This window comes from Megascapheus bottae, chromosome 12, assembly GCF_031878675.1.
Source record: "Megascapheus bottae isolate mThoBot1 chromosome 12, mThoBot2.hap1, whole genome shotgun sequence".
NCBI classification, from domain to species: Eukaryota; Metazoa; Chordata; class Mammalia; order Rodentia; family Geomyidae; genus Megascapheus; species Megascapheus bottae.
This window is the reverse complement of record NC_143520.1, coordinates 45,314,066-45,328,848: the sequence shown is the minus strand read 5'-3', so window position 1 is coordinate 45,328,848 and position 14,783 is coordinate 45,314,066. Positions and strand designations below refer to the sequence as shown.

At 34.2% G+C, this 14,783-nt stretch overlaps 1 protein-coding gene across 2 annotated transcripts in view; it reads right to left on the bottom strand.

Annotated features, from left to right (window-relative positions):
* Positions 1-14,783, bottom strand: part of Dpp10 (dipeptidyl peptidase like 10) — a 636,241-nt gene that overhangs the window by 137,751 nt on the left and 483,707 nt on the right. For both annotated transcript variants that reach the window (XM_090342925.1, XM_090342926.1), the window contains exons 6-7: positions 10,126-10,178; positions 9,943-10,024 (exon numbers count right to left, since the gene is read on the bottom strand). In XM_090342925.1, the coding sequence (XP_090199051.1) occupies positions 9,943-10,024; positions 10,126-10,178 (135 nt within the window). The remainder of the gene's footprint in view (positions 1-9,942; positions 10,025-10,125; positions 10,179-14,783) is intronic.

Sequence of the window (14,783 nt, the reverse complement as noted above, 5' to 3'; positions counted from 1 at the left end):
AATGAAGAATATTGGTAAAAAAAATTCATCATGGTCTTAGAATTTTTCCCTTCATTCTAATTAACCTGCAAACATAATTTGGTACCTCTGTTCCAAAAATGCAACTGGATAGTGGTAATCCAAATGACAGCTCAAGGTGAACATGTTTTCTGAAAGGGACTTCTGATGCTACTGGTAGCCATAAGTGAAGTAATAATACTTCCTCAATTGAAATTGTTTGCTTTTCACACCACACTGAGTTGTAAATGAGCATGCTTCTTAAGTTTGATGCTCATAGTACTTAAATGTTTTAAGAGAGCACACACAAATTAATAAAATCAGGTTAATATTCGGCCATCTGACAAGATAGTATAATAGGAATGTCCAAAATTCTATTTTCATTACTGCTATATATCACACCTCATTGAAAATATAGAACAGAAATGAAGAAATTTCAACAATGGAACATTAGAGTGGAAACCACCACTGAATTACATTCCTAGGCTACAAAAATAAGGAAAGAGGAAAGTTAGGAATGATGGCTTGACATAGATAACTTTCAGAAGTTACCTGGAAATATTCTCTGGGAATGTAAAAGTCATACATAAAATGGGAGATTAAAAACAAGAGGAAAATAAGAAATGAAGAAATACAAACAGCATTAAGTTATCTGATAAAATATTTTAGGCTGACGAGGGAGTGAAGGTACCATACAGAATTCTTCAACACATAGTTCAAACAATGAGACCTTTTAGTATTTCACTTACATTCTCTGTTGGTTTTCTGAAAATATAATACAATGCTTCTCAGTGATCATTCTCCCCACACAAACTGTGTCAAGAAAATCTGTCAGGCCACTCTTTCCAGCTTATATTGGTTTTATTAAGATAATAACTTTTCCAACCGTATTGATCTGACACCATTCATCCTTCTTAGGAAAGTGTTTAAACATCCTGGCTCTTTTAACTTAATTTACCCCTTCCCTCTGGTTTTAACACTCACATCCCACAAGCAACTTTCCACATGTCATGCTTTTCCTTATTTTCCCAAACTAGGGCTGGGCTCACCTTTGAGGCCAGCACTTCCCATCAGTCCCCTGTAGGGAACAGGATTTAACATCTCATATCCCAAGGTGCTCTTTGCTCCCTACTGCTTCCTTATAACCTTTCTGATGCATTACAAAATTCCTTCCTTCATAAGCTTCAGTAACTCAGCCTTTTCACTGTAGGGGAGTGATCTTTTAAACCAGTAGGTCAAAGCCAAAAGGCAGCAGGGTTCTAGACCATGAAGTATGGGCAAAATTTCTTCTCCATAGATTTATCAGATCATCTGCAAACATTTTCATGACATAGAACACTTTCTTGCCAATCTAATAAAAATTCATTCCTCCCATTTGTAATTGTGTTACTAAAAAGCATTGCATTTGCTTTGTTATTTTGAATAGTAGCAATAAAATTTTGTGATCATCTGTTTTTGATCTTGGTTCATAAGTATGTGCATATGATTTATCATATTCTACAAAGCCCCAAATAATTACTATTTAGTCCTGTATTGTTTTTAATTGTAGATCCATGGTATAGTATAAAACACCTGGAAATGATTTGGGCAGATTTTGTTGTTCTATATTCATACACATATATTAAAATACTTTGACCATATTCACTCTCTTCAACCAATCGGTATCTTCTTTCCTCAAAGAAGTACACACACTTTCAAATAAGACCCACATTAGTTTCTTTCTCTAATTATTTTTAAGTCCATGTTGATTGTTCCAAGATTTTTCATATGGTATTCCACACATGCATCACTTACTTTAATCATATTAACCATTTCAGTTACTCTTTTCCTTAAGGAAGGGAAACTAGCATTCAAATCTTTTGTGAGTTATGCCATCTTGATACACAGATGGAATATTTTTCAATATTGTTCATTTTCTAAGTTTATTTCCCTTGAAGATACATAAGAAATCTAGGAAATGATCACCACCCAATGCAACCCAACCCATCCTTTCTCGGTGTATCTCTCATACTTCTCATGTTTTAAATTCTCTAATTTCTAATATTCGTGAACAATTCTTGCAAATAAATACTTTTTTGTAAATGTTTTCTTATGTTCAGTCAGTACATCTGCTTCATTTTTAAACTACAAGTAAAAATGGCATGTTTCTAAAAGCAGAAACTTAACTATCATCTCAAACTCCTCCCCTCCCCCCCGTTTTAAACACCGAGCTCATTTTCATCATCATGCGATGGTGGGTGAATCCTCTAAGGATTTGTCCAAGATGCTCCTGAGTACTCACCTCCCATCTAGATTTGAAATAATCCCAGCAGCTCTTTAATTGCACTGCAACTGAATTCTTTAGAGTGATTCACACATTACTGATTCAACGAAACAAATTTCTTATTCTTAAAAAAGCTCAAGTTCCTGGGTTCTTTTTCCTTTTAAAGTAATATTTTCCACATTGTATTAACTAAAATTTTACAGGTCATGGACCTTTGGGTGTAAAACAGGCTACTAGGAACACTGAATTATTCAATAAATATTTTTTAGCTGCATGATTAGAACTGAATTAGCTATCAGGAGAATACATATTTAGTTTTAAGAATAACAACAAAGAGAATCAATGCTTCAAAATTTCACAAGGTTCTAGGGGAAACTATTGAAATAATTTTGTTATAATATTAATCACTTCCTAGTGACTTGTCTAAGCATTAGCAATGAACACATGACTCTATATTTTTTTGTTTGATGAAAATAAGCTATCAAATCTACAATCTAGCTAAATTCTGAATTTAATTTTTATTGGTCATCTAACAACCTGAGGAACCTTGTGTAAGTAAATTATTATCCAAAAAGCTAAGCTCATAAAAATGTGGAAATGTTAAAATGTAAAATTTTACTATATAAAAATACTGACAATCTTATTGTCATAGTTGTCTACAGGTGTTATGTATATAAACATTTTGATCCCCCACATCACACTATTATTTTCCCTTTAAAGTTATGATATTTCATATGAAAATTAAAAAGAAATTCATTGTTATGCATGCATTAATACAGGTAGCGTTTTCCTTCCTGTTGATACCAAACATATTGCAGATTTTCATAAATTTTAACTACTCTAACTCATTCACCATCCAGAAACTGAATAGAATGTGATTTGATGGAGAAAATGTTGCTTTCTGTGATGGAGTACCACGAATCAAAAATATGCCACACTCAGTGTATCAGTGACTTTAAAACTCAGGGGAGTCTGGTAAAGGTATCCATTTTTTTCACAATATTAGGGTATGAAATTAGAGGTACACTACCACTTGAACCATGATTTTTGTTGGTTATTTTGGAGTTGAATAGTAGTTAGCTTTTGTCCTGAAAATAGTTTTAAACCTTAATCCTCCAGTTCATAGCCTCCCAAGTAGCTAAGTTTACAGACATGAGTTCCTAGTACTCATTAAGGTATCTAGCATCTCTGAAAAAGGTGAATGAGTTAGAGTAGTTGAAATTTATGAAGTGAGAAAATTAAAAAAAACTAATTTACTTAGTTACAAGATTATCAGACTGAATCATGTGATTCAATTTTAGACATGGAATCACAGCTATCACTGACAGAGGACTTCCTATTATATGTCATATCTGTGGATATTTAATTTAAATGGCAGTCTGTCTAGAGAATAGTGTCAAGTTGCTTGGCAAACATTGCTTAAGATGTTGTTGTAGAAGTATTCTGTTGACATGATTGATATTGAAAATCATGTAACTCTAATTATTATCTTTCCTATTGTAAGTAGGCCTCACCCTATCAGTTGAAGCTCTTAAGAATAAAAGGCTTTCTGCCAGGCTTTCTGGAATTCTGCTTCAAGAAATCTTTCTTAGTGGAAGGGGAAAAACAAAATGATTGGAGGGGATGGGGGAAAGAAAAGGGGACAAATACATGAGAAGGGGTATCAATGTTGAAGAAGTAATGTACCTACTTCCTGACAAATGTTAATTGCTACCCCCTATACATTACCCCAACAATAAAATACAATAAAAAAAGAAATCCTGCATAATTGATCAATTTCAAATACAGGACAGTATAAATAATTGCTGCAAAACTTGAGGATACTGGTATAGTTCCACAGAGAAGGGACCTGCCAGACCCAGAACTGCATGAATCAATGCCTTCTAGTGGATCTCTGCAGTGCTCTCTAAACTACAAAGAAGAGAAGTTGGGCTTGTGTTGTGGTTTTTACCAATAGTATAAATGATTTAGTCATGAGTTTTTCGGGTAATCAAAATCCTTCCATTTTCAGCAACAGAATTAAATGAACATGTCTTCCTTAAAACAAAAATAATTGTATTAACCTCTGTATGCCTTACTTGAATTTATTTAGTTGTTAATGGGATTTGTAGTCAAGGTCTTTGTCTACACAGATACCTTAACACTCGTACCATGCTTTTTGCTTCTGTCACTTAAAAATAGTACTGCTTTTTGCTCATGTGTTTGTTTATTTTTCCAGGCCATCCTGGAGTACCATCCTTTTTAACACTTTGCTATGTCTAGGATGACAAGTGTGTGACCATGCCTGCCTTATTATTTATTTATACATTTATTTATTATGAGAGATTCTCAGTGACTTCTTGTCCAAGGTGGCTTATACATGCAGTCCTTCATATCAGCATCCCATGAAGCTTAGGATAATAAATTATGCCACTGTGCCTAGCTATAGGTTTAGAAACATTTTGTGGATTTTCTACCTAGGCTGTCTTCCAACTGTAATTCTCTTGTTTCAGCCAGTCAAATAGCTACATTTATAGCAGGGGAACTGTACCACCTGGCTTGTGTTGATTTTCTATTCTGTTTCTTGGTGAATGAGTTGTTCTAAAGTGTCTCTGATTTGAACCTTTATTGTAATCTACATAGAAGATGCTATCATCTGTATTCACAGATAATTTTATTTCTTTTCAATATCTTTTTATTGTCTAGCACAATTCTTTTTACTAGGACTTCCAGTATAGAGAAGGATATTTTGGAGTGGTTTCTGACCACAAAGAAGTCTCTTCAACCTTTCTCCACTGATAGGATGGATCATTGTGGTTTTTTTTTTTTAATTCTTGGATTTCATTATTTCGAGGTCCTGTCCTTATGTTCTTATTTTATTGAGTATAGTAACCTCATTTGAATGATGTTAAATTCTGCTTCTCCATCAATTTAGACTATTATGTGGTTTTATTCATCTCACTAATATAATGTATTATGCTGAAACATTTGCATCCCAGAAATAAATCCCACAAGATCATGTTGAATCATCCCTCTAATTGATTGCTGAATTTCTTTTGCTCATACTTGGTTGAAGACTTTTAGATGATAATAAATATTGGTCTGTAGTTTTCCTGTAGTAACTTTTTCGAGCTTTGATATCTGGGTAATGCTAAAATCATACAATGAGTTAGCAAAGGTTCTCTGTTTCAATTTATGTGGAAAAAAACAGTGTTTACAACCTAAATATTTGCGAGAATACACCATCAGATCCAAATATTTTTAGTAAGAAGTCTATTATTTCTATTACACCATTTTTATTTGGTTATGTCTTTTGAAGAACCTGTTTATTTCATAAAGGTGATCAAATGTATTGGTACACAAATGCTTATAATTAATCCTATGCTGTAACTTTGCAGATGATTCCCCAACTTAAAATCTTACTTTAGCAATTTAATTCTAATCTGTTTATAACCTTACTGAGAATCCTTTGCACATGTTACCTCTTTCATGATCTATGAAAGATTTTTTTCTTTATCTTTTGTAGTTAGATTATAATGCATCTTAAGAATATATTAGCTACTCCTATCTGGTTTGTTAAACTTCTTGGATACTAATATTAATATTAGTATTGTCTTCTAAGTGTTGGTCTTTATTGTTTTCAGTAATCTCGTTGGAACTTTTCTCTTCATTCTACTATTCTTACATGGTGTATGTTGGCCTATTTGATGTTGCCTCACAAGTGTGTTAGGCTCTATTTACTACAAAACACTCTCACCTTCTTCATATTCCTGAAACTTGATTTTATTTACCCTATTTTGAGATCACTGAATATTCTACTTGTTCAAGTCTCTGTTATATTTCCCCAGTATATTTTGCCTTTCAATAACTGACATTTTTTTAATTCCAGGTCTCCTTATGGGGGTGATTTTCTTTCTATTGTTATTTACACTTTATTTTGAATTTTTTCAACAGAGTCTATAGTACCCAATAATTACATATGTAACTAGTGTAACTGTTGGTTGGGTGGGGAGACAGATTCTTTGTTTATATTGCTGTCATAAAAGTGATGGAGAGTTATATAAGTCAGGTAAGAAGTGCATTTCCTTTTGGATAAAACCACCCTTCTCCTTGCTGTCTTCCAGTTTTTTTCCTCCCATCCCCATCCATAAGTTTTTTTTCTTTTTTTATAATCTTTATTGTGATTAATAGAAGGGTTACTGTATATTCACCAGATAAAGGTACATAACTTCACAAACATTGATATCCTTTCTCATGATATGGTCCCCATTTCCCTCCCCCACTTATCTTGATTCCCCCCCTTCCCAATCCAATTTCAAATAACCAATTAAGCACCTTCTGGTTAAATCTTATTTTATTTTATTTTACTGTCAGGGTAATATATAGAATGATTACAGTTATATTTATAAGCTAGGCTGTGCATTACTTATTGAAATTTTATACCCCTTCCCATGATTTTCTCCCAATTTCCCTCCTCCTATCCCTTCTCAATCATCTTGTTTTTCCCTTCCCTTCCCTATTTTAAATAAACAAAGAAGTGTATATACAATATACCAGGTACTAATGTCAGATACAGTAACAACATTAGATAAACCATAAAGGGAGGACAAAAGAAAAAAATGAAAAAAATTTACATAGTACATTAAGAATAACAATCACAAAGATAAACTGTTTCCATATCCTGGAGTTCATTAGCGTTGTCCTATATGGCCACATGCACATAGTTTCTGAGTTATTGTAGAGAATCCTAGATGTATACTAATTATTATAAATAAGAGAAACCATGGAGCCTATGTTTCTTTGGGTCTGGCTTACTTCACTTAATATGATTTTTCTCCAGGGATTTTTCATTTCTTTATGAATGGGGTGATGCCATTCTTTCTGATGGCAGCATAGAATTCCATTGTGTATAAGTACCACATCTTCTTGATCCATTCATCTACTGAGGGACATCTAGGTTGGTTCCCTATATTCGCTATGATAAATAATACTGAATGTTGATTCTGAATGATTCTAATGTCCTAGCTTCAAACATTCCTCCTCAAAATCATATGTATTCATTACATATGTAATATATAATATATACTATGGTATAACATATTGTATATTATATATGTATTTTCTCCAGTCCTGGGACTTGAACTCAGGGCCTGGGCATTGTCCTTGGACAGTTTTTGCACAAGGCTAACGTTCTGACACTTGAGCTAAAGCACCACTTCTGGCTTTTTCTGTGCATGTGGTAGCAAAGAATTGAATCCATGGCTTGGTGCATACTAGGTGAGCACTCTAATACGAGGCTATACTCCAGACTCCTAAATCATATATTGAAATAAATCCATTTGCTACAACTAAGTCACCATCTTCTCTCTCACGCAAACACAATCAATAAACCAACAAATCAATACATAATTTGACTGTGTGTATGTATAGCTTTTTTTTGCTAGTAGAAAAATGCTTGTTGCTGACAGTAGCAAGGGTTTAAGCACAGTGTCCAGTGGCACTGTATTGCTACTGCTAGGCCTCTAGTATTCCGTTCATTTGCTTAATTGGAGATGGCATCTCCAAAGCATTTTCTGCCTGGGCTTGCTTTGAAACACGATTCTCCAAATATCAGGCTTTTGAAATCTAGGTTTAATCTACCAGCACCACGCAAAAGCTCTTCAATTTTTTTAAGTAAGAATGCATATGAATTTAGGATGTCAATTGAAATTATATGGTGCAAACTGTCTGGTAGAAAAGTATAAAATGAGATTTAGCTATTGAATGAATGCTAAATAACTAAAAAAATGTAAAATGTTCATGAGTATAAGGATTCACTCTCTCTCACTAAGAAGTTATTTTTTTTCTCAAATTGGCATACAGCTATTAGGTTTTGCGATTGAGAATACCAAAAAATGGAAATGCAAATTGAGAGACAATTTTGACACTAAGACTGAGAACTAAAAAGTCATAAAGGGCCAAAATTCATTTCAAGTGATAATTGAAACTGTGAGTCTATCCCAGCAAGAGATGGAGTCTCATTTTAATAAAGACACTGATATTCTCACATGTTGATAAAGCAGGTGTTCCCAGTTAAAGATAAACCAATTAAAGAAAACAGAATCAAGAGATAACACATGTAAAGAGGGAGCAGGTATAAGAGTAAGTGGGTGGGGTAAAATGAGAGAAGGGTAAATTTCTTGTTTTTAGGCATGTTTGAAAAAGGTCATAATAAATCAACTTTAAAAATGGTATCAGAGCGGTAAAAGGAGAGGAGGAAAAAATGGATAACAGAGGGTGAATAGATTACAAAACTGTATATACCTGTATAAAAATATCACACTGATACATTCTAGATATGAAACAAGAAAACAAGAGCAAGATCTAAGTCAATTATTTGATGAACATACTTTCAACGATGTACTAAAACTCAACACATCAAATAAACCCTTTTTTATTTGTTTATTTGAAATAGGAAAGGGAAGCGGTAAAAAATTAGAATATTACCAAATAAAGACTAGATCATATGCATCATTAGTATTTCTCATGTGACACCACAGAAACCAGTAACATTAACCAAAGTTTCCCTACCAAAAGACAATAGCAAATGTTATTAAAGCCATCATAAAACACAATCTCATGCCAACAGTCACACTATTGATCCTTTAAGTCTGGCAAATTAGGTCTTGGTAAGGATGTGGAACAAAGGAAGTGCTCCTGTTGTGGCAGATAAGGCTGTACACAGCTGATGAATAGTTTAAAAATCAAGTAGTGACAGTCCTCTAAATTACAGATAGAGTAATTTATCAAAATAAACATCAAAAGGAAAACTTAAAAATGTGTGTACATGTTGGGTAAAGGTAGGGAAGAGGAATGGGGGAAAGAAAAATAGGCCAATTCTGTCTTTGTGTTCAATATACATTATATAGAAAATGAAATTTAAAACTTGCTGTTTGGGATTGAAGAGGGAAGTTGGAGAAAACGAAAGGGGCAACATAACCTCATAACCTAACTTACAGAATTGCAACCACTTTGTGTAACTAGTTATTAACAATGACAGCAATAATGATAATTAAAAAGAAATCAATTGAATGACACTTTATAAACTGGGCTGATAAATAAAGCTATGAAAGCATGACTCTTTTCTGAAAAAAGTTTCAACATAGGCTGATTTCACATAAACATATGCATAACTGTGCTTCGATTTCATTTCCACCTTATAAACTATTTCAGATTGTGATAATATTAAGGTACATTTTAAGATATCTCTTAAAAGAATATGAAATAGTTGTACTCATAAAGTGGCATGATAATTTGTAGCCTTTTTGTATAGTGATATCATAATAAAAACAATTCTAAAATATGTCTAATAAGTCATTCTAATTTTTTACCCTGTCTGATACATTAAAAATAAATAATACTATTTGCATTTTAAACAAACATTGTCAATATTCAGTATTGGAAAGTAGAGAGAATTAGGCGCTAATCACTTTTTATTTCTTTTAGGTTCCATTATGAACTAGCTGATCACACTAAAGACAATAAATTTGTAAACTAGAATAGCTAGCCAGTTAGGATGTCAGATACAAATGAGAAAGTGCTGAATGTAATAGAATCATCTCTGCATAAAAATAGTTCTGTGTATACCTTGGAAACAGTGGTGATCAACACGCAATAGAGCACACCAACACCACACATGCTTCCACTAACAGCCCCATGCTTACCAGCTGCTGCCCTTGAACACCCCAAGCTGCATACTGTAAAATGGAGTCCTGGACTTCTGGAGGATTTAGCTCCCACACTTCCCTGGGGAACAAAAAAGGATAAATAACTTTACATGAACAACATGGCATCTGCAACAACAATTTAGCCTGACAATTGTTCATAAAAACAGAATGTCAACTTACTTAGTATGTATGTTGTAAATCACATAGGAAGCAGTATATGAATAATGGAAAATCTGAAATAAGAAAGAATAGAGTTATCTATCATAGTTTGGAATTAAATCTTCATTTATTTATACACATATATGTAAGTTCTCACAGAGATGTACATGTACATACACACACACATATATATATAAACATATATAATGTAGGAGTGTCAGGAAGAAATCAGAACATGAAATATTTCAGAGTTTACTCCTTTGTTTGGACCTTTTCTTCTGGTCATCAGTCCCACTTGAAATTCTCTCTATCCAATGGTATAATTTTTCTTGGTCAAAAGTTACAGGGTCTCTGCATTGATTACACAATAATGTACATATGACTCCCTCCATTTGACATTCCAAGACAGTTCTATTTCAGCCTTAATTTTTTTGCCCTTATCTCTTCACCCCTTGCTTCACCTAGCAAACTCTCGCATGAAATTTGATGTACACTCTATATATCCTGTGTTTCTATGCTCTTTCTGGGGTAGCCACTCTTTACTGGGGTACAAAGCCCCCTCCCTCCCAAACAGCCCCCCATGGAGCACATGCAGACCCCTCTTTGAAGTCCTGTTCACTTCCAGTTCACTAGAACATATTTAGCATGCTTCCCATTCTGTAATGTGAATTATGTCAGTGCAGGTCTGTCTCTTTCCCCATGAACATATAGTCAGATACACCTTTGTACTCCCTGTGAATCCTCCACATTCTCTCTAACCATGTTATATTTACACATATCACACAACTGTCATTTCTGGAACATTGATTCTGACGAGGATAGACTAATTTTTGTGTAAGTGGAAGTGCTTTTCCATGAAGGTAACTTGGGATAATAAACTCCACCCTTTCCTTGCAATGCTTTAAAGTTCATATTAAATAGTTGCTTGCAAACAAGAAATCTACACACATTTTAGTGCTATCTTTAAGGAGATCTTCTATTACTCCTTTTTAAAAAATATTTTATTGTAAAGTTAATGTACAGGGGGATTATAGTTACATAAACAAGGTAATGAGGACATTTCTTTTCCAAGAGTGTTACCTCCTCCCTCATTTTCTCCTGTTCTCCTCCCCTGTCAACCCCCAGGCGGTAAAGTTCATGCTAGATGAATACTTTACAATTTGAGCCATACTTCTAGCCAGTTTTTGCTTTAGTCAGGTTTTGGATAAGGTCTCACACTTGGTCAGCACTGACAGCAAGCTCCCTACTTCTGCCTCTCAAGTAGCTGTACAACAACTAACTTGTTGATTTAGAGAGGGTTTTGGGAACTGTGGCTGCAGACATGGAAATGGAATCCTTTTAATCTCCACCTCCAGAGTAGCTGGTGCTTTAAGTGAAACTGCAAGACTTGGCAAGAGTCTTGTTTCATGTAAAGATAATTCCCTCAATGATCAAAGCATCTAAGACAGTATGAGAAATCTCAAAAACAGGATGTTAACCAAGAATATAAAAAAATATCCATACATTTTAGTTCTTACTAAGTAGAGAGGATGGAATAGTAGGACATAAAGAAAATGAGGAAAACTGAAAAGAGTATATATCAGGAGAGAAATGGTGAGCATATTATATACCACCAAAAATTGTTTCTCTCTGAAGCTATATGAATATAGCAAAAGAATTGTTTAATTAGATATATTGTTATAGTATTGCTTCTTGGATTTATATTGATACTTTTATTTTCAGTATATTATCATAAAAACATCTTTTCTTTCCTATAGTGCATGTACAATGCACACATTATAATACTGTCAATTAACACTCCCCTGCAGTAAAATTGTTATTTCTTCTCATTGCAATAATAGCTTCAATTAAGCATGAATGGCCACCTATTTGGCAAAGTATCATTTGCATTCTTTCTTTACAATGTAATTCAAACCTTCTCATTCTATTTTAGTGTATTGTGTTTCACAATGAGGCTTTGTTATTCCATTCTTTTTGGAAAAAACTTTTCAAATCTGAGATCGCTTTTACTTACAAGATTATAAAAGCAAAAGTCATTTCTCTTAGTGTCAATGCATACAATTCATGTTTTATTCTATAAGATTCCAACTGTTTCAACTATAAATTTTAAAACTTAAATTACTATGACTGAGAAAGAACTGGATAACATGTTAATCACCAGTGACATTTTGGGGAATGGGGTCATTGTTGGGTATTGAACTCAGGGTCTGGAAGCAATCCCTTAGATTTTTTTTGCCAGTCATGGGGCTTGAACTGAGGGCCTGGACAGTGCCCTTGGGCTTTCTCAAGGACAGTATTCTACACTTGAGGCACTGCACTGCTTCCAGCCTTTTCTAATTATGTGGTACCAAAGGATTGAACACAGGGCTTCCTGCATGCTATGCAAGCACTCTACCACTAGGCCCTACTCTTGGCCCAGTCCCTTAGCGTTTTGCTCAAAACTACCATTTAAGCCACATCTCCACTTCTGACTTTTTGGTGGCTCATTGGAAACAAGACTGTCAGAGACTTTTCTTCCTTAGCTGTTTTTTTAAAATATATTTTTATTGTAATAAATAGAAGGGTTACATTATATTCACCAGATGGAAGGTGTATTACTTCACATACACTGATACCCTTTCTCATGTCTTGGTCCCCATTTCCCTCCCCCCTACTCCTACCCTCATCTTGTTTTCCCCCCTTTCCTATCCAATTTCAAATAACCAAATACACATATATCCAATATATCAGAAAAAAGAGTGAAATACTGTAACAATATTAGATAACCAAGAGACAGCAAAAGAAATGAGAGATAACATAGTAAATTAAGGACAACAATCCCTCATTACATGGCTTTTGTTTCTCTATCCTAGAGGTCCTTTCATTTAGTGTCATACTGTATGGGCTTAGGTATCTAAGTTTTGCTCTATTGCAAATCTCTGCTAGAAGAGTCCAAGGTTTCTACTGATTATGACAAATGAAGGAAACCATTGAGCCTATGTTCCTTTGAGTCTGGCTTACTTCACTTAATATGATCTTTTCGAAGTCTTTCCATTTCCTTACAAATGGGGCAATGTTGTTCTTTCTGACAGCGGCATAGAGTTCCATTCTGCATAAATACCACATCTTGTTGATCCACTCATCAACTAAGGGACATCTGGGTTGGTTCCATATCTTTGCTATGGTAAATAGTACTGCAATGAACATTGTTGTGTTAGTGGATTTAGTATGCCCTTGTTTCTGGACAGTTGGGTAAATGCCAAGTAGTGGAATTGCTGGGTCATAGGGGAGCTCTATGTTTAGTCTTTTGAGGAACTGCCATACTGCTTTCCATAGTGGTTGAATGAGTTTGCACTCCCACCAGCAGTATAGTAGTGATCCCTCCTGGCCACATCCCCTCCAACATCTGTTGTTATTAGTTTTCTTGATCCTGGCCAGAGCTCTAACTGGAGTGAGGTGGAATCTTAGAGTTGTTTTCATTTGCATTCCTTTTATGACCAGAGATGGTGAGCATTACTTCATGTGTCTATAGGCCATTTTTGTTTCTTCTTCAGAGAAGACTCTCTTTAAGTCTTTGGCCCAACTTTTAATGGGATGGTTGTTACTTTGGAGATTAGTTTTGGAGTGATTAAATTTTTTGAGCTGCTGATATATTTTTAGATATGAGGCCTTTGTCTGTTGTATGGTTAGTGAAGATCTTCTCCCATTCTGTAGGCTTCCTAATTAATTTAATAGTTATGTCCTTTGCCATACAGAAGCTCTGCAGTTTAATGCAGTCCCACTTATCCACTTAGCTGGTTTTAAATCAACATCCTCAAATCTTCACCTTCTGAACTGAGAACATGCACACTATGCACTTAGCATATCGATATGAAGTAATAAGTAAATCTAAGCAAAAGACTCTTTCCAATACGGAATACACATATAATAGACTGTACTAATAACCTAGTAAATATACAATAGAATCTGGAAGTCAAGGCATTTGTAAAACCTGTCTGATTGTGAACACAACAAAGGTATAATGCAAAGTGAAAATTGGCTACCTTCATCTATTTACCAAATGGTTGTTTAGTAAGCTCCCTGATACAGGTTACACACAGAGTATCATTTTCTTATATTTATACTAAAGCATATTAAAAAGATAAGTACACTCTAATTTTAGTGGCACTTACATGCTGTCTGTCAGTATATAAATGAAAATTGGACATTATATGCACTCTCAAACATCAGATAGTTTGCCAAATGCAAATGCTGTGATCAATGCGGATTCTGTCCTCAAGGAGCTTATGATCAGCTGGAGTAACAATACTAAGAATCATCATCTTAACAGAGAGCACTTTTGTACTAATAAATTATATGTATTAATTCATTCATCACTATAGTGATTAGTATCTTTAGTTTCAAGATTGCATTATTTTAAAAACAACAGTTGATTTAAGTAGCAAGAGAAATGATAGTTGAAATACAGATCAATTTCTATAACTGATTTTTCTGTGTAAGGTGCTCAGAATCAAACCTAGAATCTTCTACAGATATTCTACCACTGAGCTACATTCTCAGCCTCCCCTTCTTTTCCACTTAGAATGGAAGTTATCACTTAAGATATATATATACCTGACTTTTTGTGCTTCCACCAGAGGTTTGCATCTTCGATACTAAAGCCTTTCTGTACTGCAGTTAAACTGCTGAATTGATATAAA